Source organism: Ambystoma mexicanum, chromosome 4p (assembly GCF_040938575.1).
Source record: "Ambystoma mexicanum isolate Mex_15411 chromosome 4p, UKY_AmexF1_1, whole genome shotgun sequence".
NCBI lineage: Eukaryota > Metazoa > Chordata > Amphibia > Caudata > Ambystomatidae > Ambystoma > Ambystoma mexicanum.
Window position 1 is genome coordinate 973,334,496 of NC_090927.1, and position 25,945 is coordinate 973,360,440.

Below are 25,945 nucleotides of genomic sequence, written 5' to 3' on the forward strand. Positions count from 1 at the left end.
ATGCAGTGTAGCTAGCAGCCATGGCCGCCTGACCGAGTCAAATGCCTTGACCGCGTCTAATGAGGCTATTGCGTAATGGTTCGTGCTGTCTTTGGCATGGTCCATAATGTGGTGCAACCTCTGCAGATTCAATATGATATTCTTCTCTGGGACGTATCCCGTTTGATCTCGGTGTATGAGCTTGCTATTACCCTTTTGAGCCTATTGGCCAGTAGGGCTGTAAGTATTATTATTATATTATTATTATCTTGATTTCGTGTTTATTTGGATTTAGCAGCAGTATAATAAGGGATTCTCTCAGCGACAGCGGGAGGGTTTCTGTGTCGAATGCTTCATTCAGCATTGCTAGCAATGGTGGCATGATATCTTTTATGTATTCTTTATAAAATTCCCTGGGTAGCCCACCTGTCCCAGGAGTCTTACCTGTTGGTTGCCCTCTGATAGTAAGTTCCAGCTCATTCAGCTACCCCTTTGTCCAACTTTGGGATATCTATGTGCGCCAGGGCTTCCTCTATGTCGGAGGGCCATGTCACAGAGGTCTCTGCGTATAACTCTTTATAGTAGTTGAGAAAACAGTTATTTATCCCTTCTTGTGACGCATACGCTGTCCCGTCTTTATCTATAATTGCCAGTATCAACTCGCGTTTGGATTCACTTTTATATAGCCAGGCCAACAGACGTCCTGGCTTGTCTCCATCCGCATGTTGTTTTTCTACTTATTTAGTGTAATTCAGGGTGCCTAATCTGTCCTAGTGTTTAAAGCATTCATGTTTCAGGCGATTAGCCTCACTGGCTCGCTCCCTTGTCATTCCCCTTGCGCTGTCTATTTCTTCAAGTGTAGCTTCCGCATCAGCTATGTCTCTCTCTATTGTGGCTTGTATAGTCTTATAACAGTCTTAGCTATTGCTATTTCTCTAATTACCAATTTAAAGGCTTTCCATAATGTCCCAGCGGACGCTACACTACCAGTATTATGTTCGAAGTAGTCTTTAACTCCCGGTCTAAGGTTTTAATGAAACCCCTCGTCTTTCAAGGCCTCGCTTCTGAGCTTCCAGGTTGCATGCTCTGGCTGGGAAAACGTGCCATGTTACTATTAGCGGTGAGTGGTCCGACAGTACTTGCGCTTTATATTCCGCTGTGGTTAATTCGCTTAGAGTTTCCTCGCCTGTGAAAAAGTAATCTAGTCTGGTAAAGAGGTTTGTTGGGGCAGCGCAGTGGTCTAAGTGTACGAAAAGAAGTAGTGGAACTATGTTCCCTACTGGTCTGCACCGCTCCCCACAGACCCCATCGCCGCGCCCCCTCCCATGCACAATAAAAACCCCAAAACACATGTGCCTGCTCTTTAAGGAAAGGTCCTGTGCAGTGCACTAAAAGTGCAAGTTCCAACCTCTTCCTGTACTTTTATTTTAAAACGAAACCGTTCCGTAAAGGTTTCTTTTTAAAATAAAAGTATAGGAACGGTAAAATGTAATTAAAAGAAGTAGAGGAGCACCGCTCCCACCCACTTCAACCACTGGGGCAGCGTAGTGCGAGTATCCCGGATCTCGCAGGTGGCGGGCTCTGCAAATGTCTGATAAGTTAAACGCTTGCAACAAGGTGTTTAAGGCTTTAGCCACAGGGGCCGGGTGTGTGAATTTGTTGTCTGACCTGTCCAATTTGGGATCTAATGCACAATTAAAATCCCCTCCCCATACTAGTGTGCAGTTTCTGTGTGAGCCTATTTGGGGGTATAATGTGCAGAAATAAGCTGCAGTATTGTAGTCGGGGGCGTGTTAATGATGCACAATTCCCTGTTTTCCAAGAAGCCCTGTACCATAACCACCCTGCCCTCCTTTATCCTTGACCGTCTGAAGTACCCAAAAGGGGACCGTCAGTGCTATCCATATCAGTACCCCTCTGGCATATGCTGAATACGGAGAGCCCACAATGGTGCCCTGCCAGCTTTTCAGGATAGCAGCTAGTTTCTCGTCATTAAGATGTGTCTCTTGTAGAAGCGCAATGTCTATCTTCTGGCGGCGTATGTATGTCATTACCCTGTTCCTCTTGATGTAACTATTAAGACCCCCGACGTTCCAAGGGGCTATCTTAATTTCCTATATGTCTACATGGTACACTGTTCCTGCCGTGCGCATGCTGTGTGGTCAAATAGGCTGTCCCCCAACTGTCCCAACCCTCCCCCATAACTTCCTCCCTCCCAACATGTGCCCAGCTCTGTACCTTGTGCTCAGGCATTCCCGCTTTTCACTCCCGCTCTAGTGTCTTGTGCTCTGGTGTCTGGAGTGCGGCGGGCGGATACGTAACCGCTAGTATCTGAAAACAAAAACTGGTCTTGAGTAAAGGACGCTCCTTAATCTCTTGCTCGCAGTAACCTGTGGTCCTTGTTGTTTGCTCACGTCATCTCCCAGGTTGTTGTGGCGCCAAAGGTCATCTTCCATGTAAGCTTGTCGCTCCTTGTTATTGACATATTTCTGGTCCATCCGCGGTCTCGTCAGTGCTTGCGAGGCACACACATGTGTCCGCTGTTCCCCCCCGCTCCCCTTGACCGTCAGCCCTCGTTGGTAGGTTTTCCATGTCCATCCATCCATGTCCATCTTCAGCGGTGTCGAAGAACATGGCATGGCCAATACTTATCATCTTAAACCTAGCTGGGTATAGCAGCATATATTTGAGATTAGATTCTTGAAGTCTCTTTTTTACTGATGGAAAGTGCATCCTTTTTTTTGCACCTGCAGGGTGTAATCTGGGTATGCAGTAATTCTTGCTGATGCTCTTTGTATCGTGCCTCCTTTCCTGAAGTTTTCCAGGATCTTTTCTCTGTCCTTATAATTTAGTATTTGGGCTATAATGGGCCTTGGTGGGCCCCACGCAGTGGAGGAGAACATCAGTAAATCAGAGGTGAGATTCATGCCTCGTAGCTGCCCACTCTGGAGGTACAGGATGTTGGATAGAATGGAGATCCAGATCTGGTCCAAATCTCAGAATTTAAATGTGGGCACATAATCTCTATCTAGTTGAATTGTACATGGGAGTTTAACGTTCTAAGCTTAAGGCTCACAGCAACCACTGGATCTTCTTGCCTCAAAGATGCAGCTCTTCCAGGGCCTTTCTAGTAGAACATTGCAAAAAGGCGACAGTTACGACCAGGGACTGAGAAATCCATTTAAGATGGCATCAGATTTAAATAGCCATTCCCGAATGGTCTATAATTTTAATGGCAAAACCAGGCACATGTGATCACTACACTGGACTAAGGAGTAAAATGCTCGAGCTGGGAACTACTGTTCAACATGTACCCTCATCAAGGAGGAAGCTGACATCATTAAAGAGGAATCTTTAAACCTTGGTCACCAGGAAGAAGAAAGAAGCATGCCAAGGCAAACTGGAACGTCACATACACATATTGACATTAAAATAGACAATACAATCATATAATGGGCATATTATTAGGGATACATGTTTAGAACATTGACAGGGCTACAGGCACAGAGGTCTAGGGAAGCAGACAAACTTAAACAAGAAATCAGTGATCTTAGGGTCTTCAACACATTGCATGCTTTTCATGAATCAGAGAAAGACTACAATTTGTTCTTGCATGTCCACAGAGAACACACAAGGATTGATTATATTTCAGTATCACAGTCACTTAAGGATGCAATAATAGAAGTGAATATGAGAAATTACAATTGTAGACCCTTGTCTTCTTACTATGAAGATTTGCTTAGACAGTTACTTAGAGATCCAATGATAACAGTGGTCAAAATGTACGAAAAGAAGTAGTGGAACTATGTTCCCTACTGGCCTGCACCGCTCCCCACAAACCCCATCACCATGCCCCCTCCCATGCACAATACAAACCCCAAAACACATGTGCCTGCTGTTTAAGGGAATGTCCAGTGCAGTGCACTGAAAGTGCAAGTTTTAACTTCTTCCTACACTTTTATTTTAAAACGAAACCGTTCCGGAACGGTTTCTTTTTAGGATAAAAGTATAGGAACGGTAAAACTTAATTAAAAGAAGTATAGGAGCACCGCTCCCGCCCACTTCGACCACTGAATGATAAGTAAAGCAATTGCGAAGAAGATTACTGTGACGAATCGTGAGATTCTGCCACTTCTCCCCAGAGGTGAGCATTTGCCTGTGAGGCTAGGGAGGTGAGTCCACTACACAAAACCCTCCCTAGGGGAAGAGGCAAGAAAGACCTCACTGGGAGAGACTCCCCCTTGTGAACAGGGACTCCCTAACCAACCTACCTAAAGCCCATCACTAATAAGACCTGCTAGAAGAAAGCATGAAGAGCACATAATGCCCTTTGCCATGGCTAACAGTTAGCCAAGGGCAAAGGGTGCCTAAGGCAACCACATTACCAGCTTGCCTGTTTGCCATGGGCACCCCAGTTAGGCCCCTAAAAACTGTCTGCAGCAACTTTCAGGTAAGAGGCTTCGACTATTTGGCCACACAGCCAGTTCTGTATTTGTAATGTCTTGCCACTGTCCTGTAATTACCTGAACTTCAGTGTTGCCACAGTCTTAACTCTTGCTGCGCTTTAATAGTTTTGCCACTGTGTCTAACTTAGCTGCTCTTTCAGCTACTGTACAATATTTGATAGTATAGCCAACCACTGTGTTATATTTAACTGCATTCTGAGCTTAGCAACTGTTATTCTATCTTCATCTTTGAGCAAAGCTACTAGCTCTTATTTGGCAGATTGTTTAGTATAACCACTGTGTCATATTTAACAGAATTTTTGAGTATAGCCGCTGTCTTAGTTGGCTGCATTTGTTAGTAAAGCCACTGTGTCATATTTAGCTTTTTGAGTACAGCCACTGTCTCTTATTTAGCTGCATTGTGAGTATAGCCACTGTGAGGAACCTGAGGGTATCCTCACTTCTTCTCCCCCTGAATCCTCTGCTCGGGTAGCCAGGGAAAAGCCATCACTTTTGATTCTGACCCTGGAGGTGGCGAGTCCCAGAGGATCACCTGGGCGAGGGGTCTTCGGGTAGTGGGGGTGAGACAGGCGCTGGCGAGACGCGATATTACCCCCTTTTTGTTCATCTACCCCATCCTATTTTGCAGGATTTTCCAAAGTCCCAACCACCCCACCTCTTTTTACACAAACTCTAGGCCTAGGAAGAGGGTGACAGAGAACCCAGACAAACTCTCTCACATTGTACTCGACATGTCCCGTAAATCGGTTCAGGCAAAGTCAGGCACTTTACACTAAGTGCATACACCTGATACCAGTTAGCACTCCTCACACTAAAAAAAGGCAACACCTAAAGACACACTCTGAGCAAGGCGGAACATGAGCAGAACTTCCGGGGTGAAGGCACACCTACTGGAGCAGAGCAACCGACCAAGGGACGAGAGCAGCAGGCCGAAAAATCCACAGGGTTCCCTACTGCAGGTTGTTGCCTCTAACAGACCGAGAAAGACATGTGGAGAAGACCAGATCCCACAAGTGAAGATTGCATTGTGTTCCAACGATGCCAGCGACCCTCCCGGGTGAACGACACAGTTGGGCAGGCAAGGCGAGGCCTGTGGTATTAACCTTGACTCGTGAATTGAGAATAGCAAAACAGAAAGCGCACACAGCGACTGAGAGACCGGCGTATGTTAAACTGAATGAAGTACCAAATTATATCACAAATGAAGGCTGCACGCGTGGGAGTGAGATACGAAGAAAGGCAGACCTATGAATGAACTTTGAAGTAAAAGGCAGCTGTGAGATCAGCGATACTAAGTAACAGAGTGGTCCGGCGAAAAGAAGTAGCCCATTCAAAGGTTTCTGTGAAAAGATGCATTGTTTTCTGAAAGGGGTCCGAGACCGACTGAGGGAGACTCGCAGTACAAAAAGCTTGAGGAAAGGAGACCCCTTGCAAGTTTGTGTTGAACTGTGATGTGAGAGGACTGAGCCCAACAGAGGGGAACCTACGTGAACTGTGTGCTGTAAGGTCTGAGCCTGCCAGAGGACGATCTTTGTGAACTTTACGTTGGAATACATTTTAAAAGTCAAGAAAGAGACTTTAACGTGGCAGGCCTGGAAGGCCTCAATCCACAGTTTGGAAGTGCTTAGAGTTTTAGAAACTGAGCCAGAGTGTGTCATACTGCCTAAGAGGACCGCCTTACTCCGTGAGGTTTAACGTGAGGAGGAGAATTGGCTCAACTGTGATTTTTCCTTTATATACATATCTCCTTTTTACACTTTTTCGTACAAGAGATAGGGCAGGCATTAGGTTTTGTTAGCATATGCCATTTTGATTCGACAGACTCCACTAGTGCTGTTTTGTTTATCGTTTGATGGTCAAGCCTACTCTGTCAGGCTAAGAATCCAAGACCAGTGTCCACGGAAGCTGCTGAACCCCCAACAGTCCCCCCAAAGTGTCACATCCAGAACTAGGGTATTTAACAGTTCTGCATGTTACACTCCCAAGGGAAAGGGGGAAGTGGATAAAATAATAAACACCAGGCTACACCAGTTTTACTTTCTGGACCAAATGGGACAAAAAGAGCAACACATAGAACCTTAAGTTGTTTTTAGTTTACCTGCATATTCTTTTATATCCAAAACACTTTTGCCCCAAAAACCATACCTGGATCTTTTCTTAAGATTGCCCAGAGAAGTTTGAATACTTGCAGATGCCTGAAACTCTTAACAGCTTTGCACACCCTTGAAACTCTCTGGAAGAAAGAAGAGCTGCTCCAATCTCCTTCTCATTCCCTGAGTCACTGTCTCTTCTTGAACTTCTTTGATGAGTTTTATCCAAGCAATATCCAGGAAAAAAGTTCATGGAATCTCACAAAGTCTTCCAGACTCTTAGTACCTGTCAATATTGTGTCTACACCTCCTCCACATATTAGAACAGATTTATATTTGTATTGTAACCTTGAATGGGAACAGTGAAACTTCTACTTAATGTTCTGTGCCACAATTTTGCTTGTAGCCCCTTCAACCTTTTCTTTTCTGCTCACTCGCACAATCTCAGGAAGAAGAAAGAGTTACCCGCGCAGTCTTCTTTAAGAACCGAACACATGCTCGCGCAAGAAGACATTAAGGGGCAGATGAGGCTACACACTCTAGCGCTAATACGCTATCCAGTAAGATGCCTGACCCGCGCACACGTGAAGACCCAACAGGAAATGTGTCCACAACGCGCACGCGCATAATAAAAACGCAACGAAGACGCAAAAAAAATTGTCTTGCGCACACACACGATAAACACAGGATTCTCACTAACCGAACATGCGATACTGAAGACATGCAAGCGTTGAAGACATGCGAATGCAGTTACGCGCATGCTCTCTATGTGGTCACTCACAAAGTCTAACAAGTTTGCACTTGCGTGCTATGAAGACTTGCGGATAAACAGTACTGCCCACACGGGCAATGAAGATGCGCACAACAAAGGTCCACCTTTCAAATACAAGTGAAAGCTTACAATGAGAGTTTCCTAGCAACCTCTCTTACCGAACAGAGAGATGGATTCCGAACTCAGCACAACTACAGATTACGAGCGAGACGCTCGAGTAAATTAAACTTTTAAAAACTGTTCCAATTTAGAAACTTTGACTCAATGCTGTCCCAAACAGCTTAAAGGGTATTTACAGTTAGAAAACTCTAACGGGCTGCGGGTGAAGGAAAAAATATAACCAGATGACCAGTCACTTATCTTAAGAGTAGCAAAGTGAACTTCTGCCTGCACTGCTGCCTCCTGAACGTCTCCTGAAAATCCCAATGTAGTCCTGGCTCTGCTACTCAATGCCCAAGATCCTTTTAGAGTTACGCTCACCTGATATCCCTGGGGGCGCCTGGAAGGCTTTGAGATCTGGAACTCTGGATGCGTAGTTGCCCAGTGCTGAATAATGAATCTGCAATTACAGAAGGGAGGATTTGTGATATCTGTGTCTAATGGGTGAATCTCCCACCTCCCTCTGACCAATTCCCTTCCCACTGGGTTCTTTTCTCACCTTAGTTATTTGTAGGGTAAGCTATCCGTCCTGCATTTCTTGTGCAGGGGCGCTTGACGTATGTTGGCGAGCTGCCCGAGTTGCTTCACTGGTGCAGTACGACTTCCTTGGGCCCAGGCATGCTGTGACCACAAATCTGCTGGTAAGTTTGTTAATTTTAAGTCTTTGTTCTGTTTATGGTGGGAATTCATTAATGTCTTTATCTCCTTCTTTCCAGGTGCAAAGGTCTTGATGCTGGCGTGCCGGATGGAGAGGCACGTTTCTAGGTAAGAGAAAGCGCAAAGCGCAGCGCCTTTATTGTCTTTTAAAGCTAACCTGTGTTTTCTTCTTCTCCTCACAGGCCGCTGTGGTGCTGCGAGTGGATGAGAGCAGGATGAAAAACAGGCCCCCGGAATCCGTTAAGGTAAGTACAGCGCTGTGCGGTTGGTTAATATTGAAAGCAAACCTGAATATGTCTCTTTTCCTTTGCAGATGTTGCTGTGGTGCTCCGGATGGAAGTGTGGCGTAGACAGAATTCAGGTAAGACTGATGGAATTCGATGTTTTGGAAGCAGGCGTTCTAATATTGTTTTTCCCTTTCTCATTATTGCAGGTCGCAATGTTCGAACAGCAGCTGTGGTAGCGGTTCGCCGGAAGTCCTTAAACTAGTACTCACAGGTGAATGATGTTTCTTCTTCACTCGGTTTACACAGATTGCAGCCTAGTTGAGATGCTGAGTGCTGGATGGTGTTTTCTCAGGTAAGACAGAATAATCTTGTTCTTGTTCTTGCAGGATTAGAGGAAGATGCTGAAGACCAGGAGCTGGACACGGTGAGCGTCACGCTGCTGGTTTCAGAATAACACGAAGCGTGTTCTGCAGTCAGGGTGTGGTTTATATAACCCAGGTAAAGTAGTACCAGGGAAAGTAGTTCCAAGCCTGCCACACCCAAAACTCTAGAATGCATGGCTTGGTTCTTAGAACTACGCTGTGTGGGTGCTTCCATGTTGGATTTAAAGGCCCATGTACATAAATGGGACCTAGTTTGAACAGCCCTTCCTTCTTACATATGCGCCTGGTGTCAAAGACGCCAGGATGGATCCAGCAGCCCTTTTGCAGTGGTTTTAAGGCCCTCAGGGTTCTGTTGGGAGCCTGCTTGTGGCACAACTTGTGCCCCCTCACAGTGGCCATGACATTTAGGCCTGTAAACTGGAACAACTTCATAACATGTCCTCTCAGATGGGCATACAACAATGAAAGGCTGTTTAGAATGTTCTCCCCTTCTGAAGTCACCAGCCAATCAGGGTGCCAGCATAGAACCTCCATCTTGGCCAGGGACACTTCCCACACTCTGCAAGGGAAAGTTGAGGCCAAACCAATTCCATAATAAGAAGCGACCTATCAGCACACCCGAACCTCCCAGCAGAATTAGTTATAGGGCAAAATAGGAGTTTCTCCAACCCCAATATTTTCAATAAAGGTTTTACAAATTGTATCCATTGTGTCATTGTCATACTTGTGATACCATGCCTTCCCTACATAAGGTTCTGGGCATTGGCTGAAATTCTTAGGCTAGAAGGGCCAGGTCAAAGGACTGAAGTTAGTGACCAGAATTTCCATCTTGTCGGGATTCATTTTTAGTAAGTTGGCATCAGCCCAGATTTTGATGGCTGCTAGAATTTTCAAACGTTGTCATTCCACTTCATGTTAGTTGGTTTGAAGTCTACAATAATCTGCGTAATTGTGGAATGATACTCGAAAACTAGCAATGAGATCCATCAAAGGGGACAAATTAAGATTGAACAGTAAAGGGGACAGGGCAAAGCCCTGTGGAACACCACCGTCCACAGCATAGTGATGGGATGAAAAGGTATCTAGGCAGCCTTGATGGCATCTATAACTTAATAATGAATGTATCCATGCAGCGGTCGTGCTGTGTATTCTGTAATCCATCAGCATTAATGGCAGGATTTGATGGTCCAGGGTACCAAAGGCTAAGGAGAAGTCCAAAAGAACGACAGCACCAGCCTTTTTCTGAACCAGTTTTAGCCGAAGTACATTGATTATAGCTGTGGTTATCAGCTCTGTGCGACACATTGGTCTAAAACCAGGCTGAGCTGGATGAATTATTTTGGAGTTTTCTACAAAATGTTGCAGTTGATGTGTACCCACTCTTTCCATTTTCTTTACCAGAAAAGGAAGCTGGACAGCGGACTCGTAGTTACCAGGATCATTAGGATCCAAGCCAGGCTTTTTCAGAAGGGCTTTGATTATGGCTAGTTTCCATTTATCTGGAAATATTCCAGCCGCTAACGAGGAGTTGGCAAGATTTCAGATTTCAGAAAGCAAATGGAAACTGAGAGGTTTGAACACCTATCCCCATCATCTCCCCTCTCCTTAAGGGACATTTAAAAGCCTTAGCAAAATCTAGAAGAACTCAAAAGAAAGGATATTTAAATAGGTATACACTATTTCTCATTCTTTTTTATTTAAAAGTCTAGATCAAACAAAGATTGCAAAGTAATTCAGATTTGATACAAACATCCTTCAAACATTTTACCATCGTAGCATAAACATGTCGTTGTTTTCACTTACCTGCACGAGCAGGTGGCCTAAGTTGGAAGCAATTGTGTAGCGTTCTTTGCTGCTACCGTTTATCTGTTTCATCAACTGAACTAGCAGTTCTACTGCTTCTTTGCTAAGCAGATCATGTAGAAGTGAAGTATTTCCAGAAAGGAATTTTATAGCAGCCATGCAGTAAAGAATAGCTTCACTGTTCGTTTGCAGATCTTCAACTTTCAGGACTTCCAAAAGTGAATCTGAAAATAAGACCAGTGATTAATATGTATGGTGTTGTGATCGGATCATTAGAAATCCAAATAAAATACAAATATGCAGGAATTATTTCTGATTCCACTTTTTATTCTATTGGAATGGTTCCTTCAGCAACATACAACAAAATACTGGAAATTCAGTCAAAATGTAACTCATTAACAGTGAAAGACCCAATATAAAACGGCTTCAGATAAAGGAAGGTGAAAAACATTAGAGCATCCAGGCAATCCTAGCTCTATGGCCCTTGTATTCTTTAGCACCTTATACAGAATGCAGCACTCTATAAAATAGATCACCTTACACACCCTTCGACATGTAATTCTAGAGTGAATCATCAAGAGAATTAGACAGCCCTTTTGGTAAATCTAGGGCTTGTGACAAAGTTACATGTTATAGACTGACCGATTGAGCTGGAAGAACCTTGGGGGGCTGGATAACCCTACCCATTATGTGATGTAGGGTCCAAAAGAGGAAAGGGATGTGTCCCCTAGGATTCCCAACCGATCAGCAGTCAAGGAAATAATGTGCTGCAACAAAGTCTAAGGGCCCTCTAGACCAACAATATAGCAGGCCAATAGGGAGACTCAGGTGGAAAGGTTTTATGAAGACTTGCCACATTTGTTTGGTGAAAAGCAACTTTGACAAATTTTCTTTACTCCGAATGTTCCCCCTCCACTCCCCCCACCCCAAGCTAACATATACTTACCCCAACTTACCATCTACCGGTTTGTGGCATACAAACAACAAAGAAATTGTGACCAAAAAGCATTCTGCAAAGTGATGTATACCGGAGGAAAAGCCCAAGACCAGAGAGTCCAAGCCAGATTTAAGGAAAAACATTTTTAGCCCAAGTACAAGGAATGAGTCTTTAGGGTGCAGAACATTTAAAACAACCTTTATATTGCCATTTTACCTTCATTTAGATTTCCTTACACCCACAGGTAGGAAACAGCCTTTATGTGTTGCTTCAGTTTGGACTCCTGGCAGTGCAGCACTTTCTCTTTTTGGTTGCGGTGAACACAGACCCTTGTGATACCCTTATCGCACCTATTTGTGGGGGTACAGCCATGTGCCCCTAGTGTGTGTTTTTGGGCACCTGTGTGTGCCCACAGAGCAGGGTATGGGCTGGTGGCAGATCCATGCTGAATTTGACAGGTGCTCAGAGTATCCTCCATTTTGGGATACCCAGGCCCTGCCATGGAATCAGAGGATTCCTGATAGAAGGCAAGATGGCTCCGGTGGCCTCTTCATTTCCATTGCCCGTTACCTTGTTTTCCCAATGTCCTGGGATGCCCCGACTCTGTCCCTTCCCCTCACTGGCTGTTGGGTGGAAGAACCATCTAATGCATTGTGGGGAAGTCCAGGCCAGACTAGCTGGAGCCTTCCCAGTGACTATGTTGTGGGTACACCCTTGGGGTGGGACCTAGGTGAATATAGTGTGTGACCAATATGCATTCTATGTTATGGGTGTCTGGTTTCTATGTGTGTGACACAATGAATGAGACTGTCCTGCCTGAAACTGACATGAATGCAGGTATGCTGAAAGGCTGGGTGCTTTCCCCAATCCACATTCCTTGTTATGGGGGTCTGGGTGGAAGTGAATAGCCTGAATACCTGTGAGCCTGATTGGCTGCCTGCCTGCATGAATTCCCTTCTGTGCGATTGGTTGACTGAGCTTTGCTCAGCCAGAGTGAATGAAGGACAGATGTGTATATCTGGGGATCGCTCATTTCCCAATTTGTTCAGAAGCTGAAGCTGGAACTTGAAGCTGCTTATCTTTGAAGCCAAGCTGGAAGAAGAATTTCTGCTGCTTTGCTTTGACGAAATCTAAAAGCTGTCGAGTTTGTCAATGACTGATCAGAGAGAGGACCTGGCCAGGATACCTCTCCCCGAGCTACGAGGGAACATCGAGCAAAAGCTGATCTTCATCAAGGTACCCTGGAAGCCAGTCCCAAAAGGCTGTCGACCGGAGAAGGGGTCCATCGAGAATCTTGAAGTGAAGCACCAGGACATCAAGGCCATAGAAGTCCATTGCCGTCGACCGGGGTTCGGAGGATTTCCATAACCGGTGGAGCCAGTTGAGTCGTGTCGCCCAAAAGAGGGGAAAGCTTGACGCTGTGCTGCTCGATGACCCGAGCCGCAACATGCCACCTTTGCCTAAGAACATTTGAATAAAGGGCTCCTTTGCCATTACCGTCGACAGCTTTGTCCTGCCAGAGACAGTTGAGGTTGTCGGCTACCGAGGAAAGTCCGCCAGTGGGTTTCCCGCCACCAGAAGCCGACAAAGACTGCAAGAGGACACTGACAAAGTGAAGGATCGAAGTACAGCCTGTGGTTGAGTCCCGATCGCCGAAGCTATCACGAGGTACATGCTGCGCCTGCAGTACCGACAGGCCAGAGGACCACCAAAGCATCTCCCGAGACCCGACATCCGCTGCGGGGCCTATATCCATCACAGAGTCATCTTTGTGGCACCAAACTCTTTGCATTGAGGCGCTCCGCATGCCTCATCTTGACATGACTTCCACGATCGACTGTTGAAGAGCACTGCAAATATCAAAGCTGCAGTCTCGACACAAGAGTTCACTTTTTTTTCTTCAAGGAATCTCAACGCCCTGTGGCTCCTGCTTTAAAGGGAGGTCATTCGAGGGCAGCGTCGACGAACCATCAAAGAAACTCTTCTATCGCAGGTACATTGGGGTGGTTCATTCTGGTGGTTTCTTCATAAATGGAAGGCAGTACCCTTAAGCAATTGTCTGCAATGCCAAAGTGTCTGAAGTATGGAATACCATTAATGGAATAGATTGACCCAGAATCTGCCTCTCACAGGGGTTTTATGAGCAAAGCGCTCAGAGGGGTTTTGGGGCTGCCGATACTGCTGAGGGTAGGTTTTCCTACAAACCTCTTATTGCATGGCAAACTCTTCTTTGCCCTTGTCTTTGAACAGCTTGGCCTCTACCTCTTTGACTAAGGGAAGAGTAATAGCGAAAGGATCACCTCCTCCAACCTTGTCAGGACAGCTGTTGCTGTTGTTGGTGGATTGCTGCCCATAAAGACTTAGGCGCAGTTTTGGAAGCCTGAAGCTTTTATAAACTGTCATCCGCCTGAGGACGAAATAGGTTGATCCCCTCAAAGGACATATCCAGAAGTCTTGCCTGAACATCAGGAGCAAAACCAGACTTACGCAGCCATGCAAAGCACCCGATAACTGCGCTAGATCCCATGCATCAGCCCACACTGTCAGATGCATCAAAACCTGAATGAAGCATTGGCATGAAGCCTCTTTCCCCATCATTAACACTTCCTGATCACCAATATTCTCGGCTGCCTGTGCAACCATATTCATAAGAATGTAAGAATATTTAGCGAAAGCACAAGAGGCAATAATGCCCTGTAAAGCCATACTTCCTGCCGAAAAAACCCTCTTGGCTTAAGTGTCATGACGCGTATCTCCCAACGGGAGCCTAGCCAGACCACCTAAGTCCTAACCTGGCAAAAACACAGAAAAGCATTCTCTAATTTAAACTGTAGATCCTCCCACACATGAATTGTGGTCACCAAGGGTGTTCGAACGACAAAGCGCATTGAGGCCATACAAATTGAGAAAGGTGCTATATAAATAACAAATACAATACAAACGGGAGGGATGGGATGATAGACTGAGGCCTTGGAAGTGGACAGGGCAGCCTGAAATACCAAACTTTCTAGAGTTGTTTGCCTTTATAAGAAGTCTGGATCCACAGAAGAAGGCTTAGATGTCTTGACTAATTTCTTACTGACTGGAGGAGTAGTACCTGGTTTCTTGCACAGCTCAGTAAGGGGGTCACTTAATGCTGAAAAGGAGGGCAATACAGGTTCTTTTGGTGGACCCATGTCCAAGAAATCTGTACGGTCATCCTGAGTGATGTTCTTGGCAGGGCGACCCCAACGCAAATATTCAATAACTTCACAGACCTATGTGCCGCATTCGGATGGGAATGGACATCAGGGGTCTCAAACTCGACCTCTCGAGAGGAGTCGAGTCCACTACTGTCCTTAAGACAGGAGACCAAGTCCTCCATCCTAGACTTCTCCAGGATAAGTTCCTCTGGGTCATGAGAAGCCTTAAAAAGCTTGAAACTGAATAGGACCATGTCATTATCCTCAAAAAGTGACCCGAAAAATGAAAGAAAATCAGTCTTCTACTGAGGTTTATACCTCAATGCTGACTCAGACTCCAAAAGTCGAGGTGAACTGTCCCTTCGGTATCAAAACTTCCTTCGAAGAGGAGAGGCCCCGGCAGTCAACACTACTCAATGGTCTTCTGGCTCGAGCTTCTGGGCGCGAGTGTCAAAATCTTGGTAGATTACCTGCCAGTCTTGGAAGTCGTGGTGGGATATGGAGCCTTGCTCGGCTCTTTTGAAGGAGAAGCCGGGCCCACCTTTGAAAAAATACCTCCAATTAGGCCGCTGAAGCGGTTTTCTTGTGCCTGTGGGAGAGGAATCCGATGAGGGAGAGCAGTGTTGTCTTTTTGTACTTTTTCTCTTCTTTGTCATTGAAAAAAGAACAGTGAGAATCACTCCTAGATCAAGACCTCTTGGAGTGTTTGGACAACTTTTTTTGGTCTTTTGGGTAAAGAATTATCACCCGCACAGCTTCGACATTTGGAAGACTTTCTCTTAGAGGGCGTGGAGGATGGCGTTTGCGACCATCTCTTATTCAAGGCCTTGTTTGTCATCGACTGAAAAGAGCCACACTCAACAACGTCATGGGTCTCCTCAATGCACCAGAGACAAATTCTGTGCGTATTCGTGATCGACATCTTCGACTCACAGTCCACACAGCTCTTGAAGGCTGTTTTAGGCGTAGATATTGTGAGAAAGAAACAAAAAAGAAATAACAAAAATGTACGATGCGGGTCAAAGAAAAAAATCTGAGGTGAAGTCAAGCCATTCGTGGCATGTGGAAAAACAGAATTGAGGCAACGGGGCATGCTATATGCCATTTATACTATCATCAATGTCACATCCAGACACAGGAATGGAGACCATAGAGGGACATCGTAAACCGATGCTGCACGGCACCCCTGCTGTCGAAAACTTTTTCTGAGAATTACAAAGCAGGAAACTAATATCAAAGGTGGGGAATCGGTGGGAGGGCACAGTCCATTGGAACACATTGTTTGGTCTACATTTGTCATAGCAAAGCACCAAAAGAACACCAGTGTGGTCTGTCGAACCAGAAGAAGGAGTCAGACACAAGGACGTCACTTTAATGGTTTTTATTTAACTTAAAACAAAAACACCTAGCCATCCCTACTGCTAAGATGGGTTTGCCTTCCTTTCAACTAAACTAAAGGTGCTCGACTTTAGTCAAAACTAAAATAGTTCTTAGTCCACAACCTATTAACTATCTGGCCCTATCATAAGAAAAACCTAAAGCAAGCCAGAGCAATATGCTCTCTGCCAGGGTTGCTTAGACCAAGTGGCTCAGGGTTTATTTCTGAGTGTGTAGCACACTCCCAATATTCGTTCTTGACAGTTTACCAAAGAAAAATTCCATAGTCATTCTTTAGACTCCTCAAAAGTCCAAAAGGAGATAGGAGGAACTCATTAGGGAAACCCACTGGCTCCCACCACCCAGGCTATCAATCTTCAACTGCCTGGATTAGAATCAATCATACACAAACACTCCAAGCTTACCTCATACATTCCACAAATGACATCACCACATACATACAGCATTCAGAGGAGAAACCAGGGGAAGGAAAGCTAATCCTAAAGGAAGGCTACTTCTAACACCTCCTTCCCTTGCAATCACAAACACACACTGTGACCTACAAACAGCATCTCACCTACCATAACAAGGCCCTTAGGCACTTACAACAGACCCCTCCCCTGGCCCCCCATGATTGATTAGTTCCACTTGTCCCTATAGTACTTTGCAGATCCCTCTGACTTTCTTAGCTCTTGGTGTTGCGTCTTTAATCTTCTGCCAATGTCCAATACTCTGGTTTTCAGGGATCCCATAAAGCTCTTTGATATTCTCTCTCTTGTGTCTGACCCGTACTGTGTTTGGTCCATTTGTGTTTCTTTCCCCTTTCGTGCTCTGTTTGGCTTGCCTCCCTCAAAAGTTTTAAAGGCTGAATCAGGAGGGGGAAGAAGGAAGGAGCTGGAAGGCTGGCAGTAGTAGCAGAAGAGCACAAGCCTGGCAGTTCATGAGGAGGTGTGATCACCAAAAGGACGCAGGAGCGTGGAGACAGCAGATTTCACCTGCAAGTTCTGTGAGGGTCCTGTGTTCACAAACCCTGCCTTGCCGTGGCTGCACTGAAAAAAGACATGCTGAGAATGAAGGTGTTCTCAGGTGCGTCTAGTGGCTGTAACTGCAGAGCTGTGACCATACTGAAGCAACCCGAGGCCCGTAGCTGGAAGCAAGCCGAGGGACAAAGGAGTAAAGAAGACTCAGAGTTGTCGTGGTCGGACCCAGAGATACCTGTGCTGCAGAGTGGTATGGGTCCCAAGTGTGCCCAAAGCCGCAGTAGAAGTGGAAGACGGGACAGTGAAGCAGCGTGCAATTGCTGTGTTCCTGAAGCCGGTGATTAAAGCTTGGCATTCAGGTTCACTCCGAAAACCCTGCTGGTAACTGTTACCAGCTCTAAAGTGACTTGCGTAAGAGTGGAAGCGAATATAAACTGTTTGTCATTGTGAAAGGTATTGCCAACAATGGAAATGTATCATTCCAGTAAAAGTCAGGGTGCTCGCGTTAAGAAGAAAGCATTTCATTTCCCATTGTTGAATTCTTAATGTTGCCGGAGTGGTCACGTGACCCTAAACAAAGAGGGAACGCTTAATAAAACATTCCAAAAACCCTAACATTGATTTTCAATTGCTACAGGTATTTTCTTTATCAAAGAAAGGTTGCGTGTGGCCAATTGTGATTCCTGACAGGAGTTAAAAAGCATCTCTGTGAAAATATGTGGGAAAACAAGCACTTACATCTGTTTAAGATTAAAGATCTATCTTAAAGAGTGGTTGCATGTGCCTAAATCGTTTTTTCCTTTGAAGAAAGAATCTTTTAACATTAAAAACAAGTATTTTTTAAACTTATACATTGGTGTGCTAAAATCAAGAACAAGCATTACCAAGCCAAGAGGCGAACCCTTTCCATAGTGAAGCAAGCCCTGTTTAAATCTATCCACCTGATTTATAGAGTTGTTAAAAGTACAGTGTCCTCTGATACAAGTGTGACATTGTTAACCGAAGTTGGAAGTGTGGCAATAAAGCTTCAAGGTAGCTACTGGAACCAAGAAGGTGTGAATTAAGCTGGGGAAGGGAACTGGGTACTTGTAAAAAAGATTGAGCAAAATAATCTGTAATGCTGAGACTGGTGAATTGGTGAGAAAGTCAGCCTTGAAGCAGAGGCAGGTTATACTTAAGGCAGTAAGAGGCTGCCCTTTTCTTGGAGTGTAGGAAAGAAGAGTGCCTTGCCTACCTGTAGAGGTCGAAGTGTCTTGTATTTAAAATGCTTAAACATTTTGAAGTATAAAGTTGAAGCAGAAATACCAGAACTGTGGCTGTGTACAATACTGTCAGTTGATGTTACATTGAAGTTGGTTGAAGTAGTGGCATTCTGTGGACAAAGGAGCCTGTTCCCACGGTAACAGTAGTAGAAGGGTGGTTGTCAAGAGGAAAGCAACATCCCAGAGAAGAAGCATCCTGACAATTGTACCAAATACACGGCAGAGGTCATAGACACTTGTGAAGTTGCTGAAGGAGAAGTTGTTAATCGATTCTTTGAACCGTAGCAAAAATATCTTAGAAAGAGGATATCCAGTATTTCCATTGGTGCTGTTTTCTTGGCTGGAATTGGAAGGGGATAATTTCAACTGAAAGCTGAAGAACAATAACCAGTGGATTTCTGATTGATGAACCTTTGTTTTACTTCAAAGACTTTATTTTTCCCTTTGAACAAACCTTGGGAAGGGACTTTACTCAGGAGAGGTGACGGTCATCCAAAATACTGGTTGTTTATTGTTCACTCTTATGTTGTTTATGTTTGCTATTTAATGTTTGTTTTGTTGTTTAGTGCGAGGGCCAGTTTGCGTATGGTAGGAGTTATTCCCTTGGCCTTTAGATTACGTAGGGAATTCCCTGGATTAGCAAGGAATCATTTGAAACCTTTTTTCTTTAATACAATTGTGAGAAAACCACAAGCGGTTGTCCGCCTCACATTACTGACCCCTCACAGTACAAATTCCCTGCATACATCACAGTGGCAAAATCTGTGCTTAAAAAATACTTTGATGATGTATACCATCTTCTACTCTGAACCCACCATTTACAAGCCGATCAGAAATGTCTGGATCAATTTAATATTGCATTGCTAATCTATAGTAGATACTGTAAGGAACTCATGGTGACAACAGTAAAGAGACACAAGTGATCACAGTGCAAGGGTGAAACTGTTTGCAGGGGTGAGAAAAACGCCTAAACTAAACCTAAAGCTAAGATGGGAGCAAGCTACGACCATCAAATAATAATAAGGCAGTCCTGGTAGCGTCTTGTCAAATAAAAAGGGCCTATACTAAAAAACCTATTACCAATCCTTACCACTAAGTTACAAAAAGAGTGTGGGATAATGTTCACCAGAAAAGAAAGAAGTGTTCACAAAATGATAAGTCAGGATGGTATGGTCGAGTCTCCCTTCCCCACATTTTTAGCACAGGACAAGGTGGGACTCCTGAGCACAGCACACTCCTGGGCCTCTCCAGCATGAAGTTCACAAATCTATTTCACGATACCAAAACCTTCAAGGGTCAAGTCTCTTTCCTCAAAGCCTCTTGCCTTAGGCGACCTGCTGGATCCAAACAACAAACAAACAAAAGTTCCTTCGGTGGCCTTGCACCTTTGGGTGAATGCTCTTCGCCCCTACGACCTTCATCCGCCGGGTTCGGATCCTCTTTGCAAAATGGGCCTGCTGACGTCAGGTGCACTACAGCCTTTCAAAAGCTGCTTGTAACATTCAGGTGCTTCAATGTCTTTTTAAACAAACACCACTGTGGACAACCCTCAACCGGGTTCACTCTTGTCGACGCACTGTTCCCGGGTGCATTACACTTAACTCCAACTCGTAGGCATCCCTCAGCCGGGTTCACATTTGCCACATATACGATTCACTCTACTTTATCTCAATGTGGAATTCACTCTCAGTAACTTTCCCCTTGGCATCCCTCCGTCGGGTTCACATAGCCATCTTTAACACAGTTCATGAATTTCTATCACAGTTCATAATTTGCTCATTTTCATCAGAAAGCATGTGTTCCATTCTCCTAGCCTTCTTTTGGCATCCCTCTGTCGGGTTCACACTTGCCTTATTCCGTAGTTCACAATCTTATCAGAAAGGTTCCCTTCCCCTAACTTTCTCTCTGCAATTGGTCAGAGACTTTCGATTGTACAAGGGATTTGACGTGACCCTTGTAGGACCACTCTGACATCTCACGTCGTCCTTTTATAGGTCCTTCTGGCACTTGCAGTTTCAACACAAAACAAAAGGGACCAGCGAGAGTCCTTCGAATGAGCACTCCTGCAGCGCCTGACCACTCTGCAGCTGACCCATGTCGGGGCTTTTTTTCCCAAAGCTGAAACACATACACAAGTTCTTTCTTCTCAAGTTCCTTGCGTTCATATAATGTTGCCACTCGTGACCTTGGGCTCAACACAGTTTGGTTTGCTATCAGCTTCCTATGACTCACCGGCTGTTTTGAACTCGTCGGCTTATCTTGCTTCTGGAGTCAAGGACAGTACCACAGTAGCCAGCGTGCCTCCCAGCCTGTGATATCCATGAGAGAGGCCCCCGTGCGCTGTTGACATCTGTTCATTCATACGCCAGATGTGACTCTCGATCTTATGATTTCCCTTTCGGAGGCTTCGCGGGTCTGAGTTGAAAAGGGCAAGGGAAGTTCCCCCTTCGTCATTCCTCCAGGTCTCGCAGCCTTACTCCTCTGTTTAAATGGCACGTCCGGTATAGCTGTGTCCTTGTGCGTTCGCCCTTGCTCGTCGTGTGTTTTCATGCTGCACCTTTTATCCCTGTGAGGAAGAGAAACTGCCCGACTCTGCCTGACTCGTGTTGAGACATGCCAGGTAAGTGTTTTTTTTTTTCACGGTATGAGAAAGTGTTTGTTTCAGAAAAGGGGGCGGGGTAGAGTTGCTAAATATCCTGCTGGGCAGGATGGTGAAAAACTGTCATAAGAAATGATATCCCTGCTCCTAGTCTTAGGGGTTGTGGTGAGCTTGGAAGGGTGGGTTTTGTATGATTTGTAAAATGAGTAGGAGGGATTGTGGGAACTGTAGTGTTTTATCACAGTCGACTGGGTGTTCGGAAAACGATAATCAGAGGGACGGGGAGAAAAATGAGTGGGAGAACTTGGGTAGGTAGCCGGAAAATAGGGACTCTGGGAGATGTAGTCACGCATGGTAACGTTGTTCAGGTTCTCAATTGGTTTCACAGACAAGGAGGGGTTGTTGGATTTTGATAAGGGAGAATACTATGGGGAGGGGGGTTTGATTTGGAATAGCCTATGAAGGCCTGAAGGACTTCGTTCTCCTCCCTGGTGTAATACCACGTCTCACCTGAGGTATTTCCCCGAGCATAACCCCAGGTTCCCCTACCCAGGTGATCCCCCCCCCCTCGCTCGTCCGCCCCCAGTGTTGGGATCTGTGAGCGCCAGCCCTTCCCTGGCCGACTGAATAAGGAATTCTCGAGGTCTGCTTGGGAGAATACCCTCAGGTTTTTCACAATACATTGATGTCCAGAAAAAGGAGGGTCCTTCTTCCATCCAATTTAGATTGCCTGCCCCTTACAGCCTTTGAGCAATACCTCACTAGCATTTGGAGAACCTTACCCACCGTTCCCTCAACCCTGCCGCCATCTGCCAGAAGCCACAGTTGTTATCAGTGAGAAATCAAGGTATCCATCCATTCTACCTAAGAGGGAGCCTTCCCCTTTAAAGCTAGGGAGGTGAGCCTGCTGCACAAGATCCTCTCTAGGGGTCTGTGCAAGTGGAGCCTCACTGGGAGAGACTCTCCCTTAGGGTACAAGGACTCACGTTCCTGTGAGGAACTCCGTAGACCATCCATCACAGTTGCATAAAGGGATGATCAGATATGAAGAACATTATAAGCTCCAGGGACTTGGCTGAAGGCAAAACTCAAATATCCCATTGTGCACAGGAAGGAGGATCTGTCTTTTTTAAGGAGAGACGTAAATTTAACTGAGACAAGTATACTGGAAAGAGAGCACGAACACCCTAGAAAGAGGGAAAGCACGCTGAGGAGAGGTGGAACACAGCCAGTGAGAGAAGAACCTAATCAGGGGAAGCCCCCTGATAAGGTGACACCTGGAGGAGGCAGAGCGGAGGAGAGACATGAAGCCCACGACTTTCAGAGGAGTCTGAGGCATCAGAGAGAAACCCTGGCGGCCTGGCGTTTCAGAGAGGAAAGAACCCAAGGTCGACATGTTCTCTCTATAATAGAAATTACCTTAAAATCCACTCATCAAACAATAGGAGAGTAAATGTTGACCAAGGGGATAATCAGTGCATAAACAGTTAGAACTATTTAATTTTTATCTCATGCAATGACATTTCATTGTTCCTTTTGTGTTACTTCACTAAAATAAAATTATTAGTAAAGAAAAAAGGTGCGTTTTTCTTGAAACCAGGCATCAACATCACTAAAGGTCCTAAAAATAATGAATATGATAATATTAACATATATTAGGCATTTTACATTACATGTTAAACAAAAAGGATAAAAAAAAAAGAAAAACATATCAAAATGGAGAAAGGAGCGCTAATCATGGATAAGTTCCAAGGACAGCAGAGAGCAGCTCTTCCTTACATATAAAGCCCTTCTCAAGCAAGACAGCAGTGCCCAACCTACACAGGGGTGTGGGGGGGTCAGGTTTTAATGAATGCAATATGGCAATAGGACAATGACGATTGCCAGAGTTAATCAGACTAGGGACCACTGTTCTCAGTCTAACGACAGAGTATGCACGACAAAATAGAATAAATTGCACTTGTCCTTGCTTGGGGCCCCACACAGATCACACCTAGTCAGATCACCAGAGCTAGCCCATGATGCAGATATGATGCAGTGGTAGTTTGACAGATGAGACTACGGTAAATAAGGCTGCAAGCCATTCGACATGAGCATCAGGCGATTATGGTTAGAGGATTCAAACAGTTCACAGTCTTCTCCAACAACCTCCAGTAAGGCAGAGGCACAGGCTTTTATGCTTCTAAGACGAACATTGCCAATAGAAGTCAGATTACTTAAAAGTCATGTGCATTTAGATTTGAAAGCAGAAACCTAATGTGTAGGAACCATGGAATGCAAGTTGAGCCTGGTTTTTATAGGCAAGCTTGGATAATAACATGTGTTAATACTGCCCTAGGGTTATTCCATAACCTCAACCAAAAGATTATGGATTCACAGGTGAAATCATCTTCCAAGTGACTGTGGCCGAGTTCCTTATGTGCGGCAACATTTGGGACAGATTGGGGGAGGCACAGAAGACTCTTTAACAAAACATGTTCAGCTACTTGTAAATATGACAACTCAAAAAAACCAGACAGACAAGCTGTGTTTTGCAATTGCCAATGGCTTTGCTTTATAGACTAATTGGGCCAAAAATACTGATTGAATTTTCCATTGCTTCATGAATCTGAACACGCCTCCCACATCCTGTTGCATTTTGCCTACCTGTCTAGAAATGTGAGCCTTGCCACTAAAGCCTGAGGTGACTCACACCAAAGTAGTCAAATTCCGTCAAACACAGGATTTCACTACAGTTAGGGTATATGGTTGGCAATATTAGGACTCGTTTGGTCCCCTAACGAGCCATGAGGGCAGACTTATTAGCGTTTACATGCAGATCGAATTAATTCATGAATAGAGTATACCTGTATCAAGAGTTGAAAGGCACGTGGAGTATGGGCCATAAGAACATTATCATGAGCACCACACACCGTGGGTAATAATAAGCAGCGCTCAGATACCTGAGGGTTCGTAGCGCTATACAAGTGCCAAATTATTATTATTATTATCATCATCATCATACATCAAGCCTGGGGGGAAAAACGATTTCCGATTTTAGGGACAATCCACCAAGAGAGGCTTTTTTGGTAGTATACTTACAAAATTCAACAAATAACCGTTGTTAATCCAGTACTCCTTGAATTAAGACATGTACAGGCTGAGTGCAATCTTTGGACTAAGCCGATGGAAGCACTCATCTTAAAATGATGCGAAGTAGTGGAGAACACCAGAAGGTGTATTTATAGAGAGTAGTGAATCTCAAACACCACTTCCAGAAAAAAGGGTGGTCGTTCTCTCAGGAGCACCTTTTCCTGGGAAAACAGCAGGACAGAGGGTCTACACAGAATGCCTCTAGTTTGCTTACAGGGCATGCAGAAGCAGTGGGCCTGAGCAAGATTGCCTTCATAGTGAGGGGATGCAAATGTAAAGTTGCAAAAGGAGACCCCATCAGAAACATCGAAAATACTGACTGAGTGGCTACAAGATGATTGAATGGATGTAAGACTGTGACTCAGCCAGGGTTTACTTGCCTACGCCAATTCCTCGTAAATGTGGAGAGCCTGTTTGCTTACATTGCAGAAACTTGGGATGAGTCCCACAGAAGGAAAGACCAAGGCAACCAAATAACTATAAGTGTGTAAGCCCTGACTGAGCCTGAAACGTCCAAGATGACAAAGCCTTGCCCTTGTACAGGTTGTACCTGACTTTGAACCCCCCACCCACCCCTGATCTAAAGTGAGACAATGAGTGGTGTCCACTACCCTTGACAAAGCAGGGCACATCATGTTTCCAGTTCTCGAGATAGACTAGCCTCAGAAAGCTCTGCTGCATATTCCTGACCAAACCCAAAACAAAGGTGAAAGTACCAGACACTGGCAACCAACAATCTATAACACCTGCGACTGCTATAGATACGGAAATGTCAACGTTGGTATAGCTAGAGTATTTGTTATTGTATTGATTCATGTTCCTGCTTAATGTATGATAAGTATGATAAGTATTTACAGATCTAAAAAAAATAAACAAGCTGAGAGAAGCTCCAGAGGGATCACCCAACAAAAGAGAGCTACCTCTAGGGAACACGACAATGGTACCTGGCATGCTATCATTTTAACTTGCACCTAGATGCAAACTATAACTCTGTCTGTTGGTTGTGCCCATTACACCTTAAATGTTCCATACATGAGCCCCAATGCTCCTTTATGCACATGCCCAAAAATGCAATTTTAATAGAACATGGGTATGCTTGTACAGCACAGGGTGGTCTGGGGAGACAAAAGTGGCTGCTGGTGTAACGCTAACAAGGCTCTTCTAGGTTACAAGTAGTTAAATAGTTCTGAGCAATTTTGATCCCTGTATAGATGTCTGAAACGAAATAAAATGTAGTTGTAGAAAAAGAAACACTGTATCTAGACCCCACATAAGCCTTTGGCCACAGGAACAGCACCTCGACATGTAATCCAGCATCAGCAGTTGTTCCTACTTCAGCACCTTTTCTTCTCTAGTGGCCCACAGCTTTCCTGCTTGATTGAAGAAGTCATGAGAGATGCTCTTCCATCTCTGCCAGAGACAAGAACACTATGATCTGCTACTGCTGACCTCCAAACTCTTCTGGAATTTAGCATGGACTGCTGCAGTTGGTAACTCTCAAATAACGACCATAAGGAGGTACTATTGACGATATTGAAGATATTCAGTTGTACGTGAAAGTATATAGCACAGAGGATATAATTTGTCTCGGTGATTACCTAGCCATGCCCAACAATGGCTCAATGATAAGCGCCTCGAAGGACTTGATCCACAACTCTCGGACTCAGCAAAATCCTTAGGCTTCACCATTGACAGCAGCCTGTATTTACAGAAACACATAGCCAGGAATACCCAAATAGCCTGGCTTCGAATCTCCACCCTTCGCAAAAACAAACCCTTTATCACAACGAAGGACTTCCAGACCACAGTGCAGCCCCTTGTAGTCTCACACATCAATGGGGGAAATGCCCTCCTGAAGGGGCTCTGAGCTGCTCACAATGCTCCCGTAAAAGCAGTCCACCACGCTGCACCACATATTATTATGAGTGCACCGAAATTTG

General features: G+C 44.9%; 1 protein-coding gene across 2 annotated transcripts in view; it reads right to left on the reverse strand.

The window, feature by feature from the left end:
* ARMC2 (armadillo repeat containing 2) overlaps positions 1 to 25,945 on the reverse strand; it is a 948,787-nt gene that overhangs the window by 504,072 nt on the left and 418,770 nt on the right. For both annotated transcript variants that reach the window (XM_069606547.1, XM_069606546.1), the window contains one exon: positions 10,537 to 10,760. In XM_069606547.1, the coding sequence (XP_069462648.1) occupies positions 10,537 to 10,760 (224 nt within the window). The remainder of the gene's footprint in view (positions 1 to 10,536; positions 10,761 to 25,945) is intronic.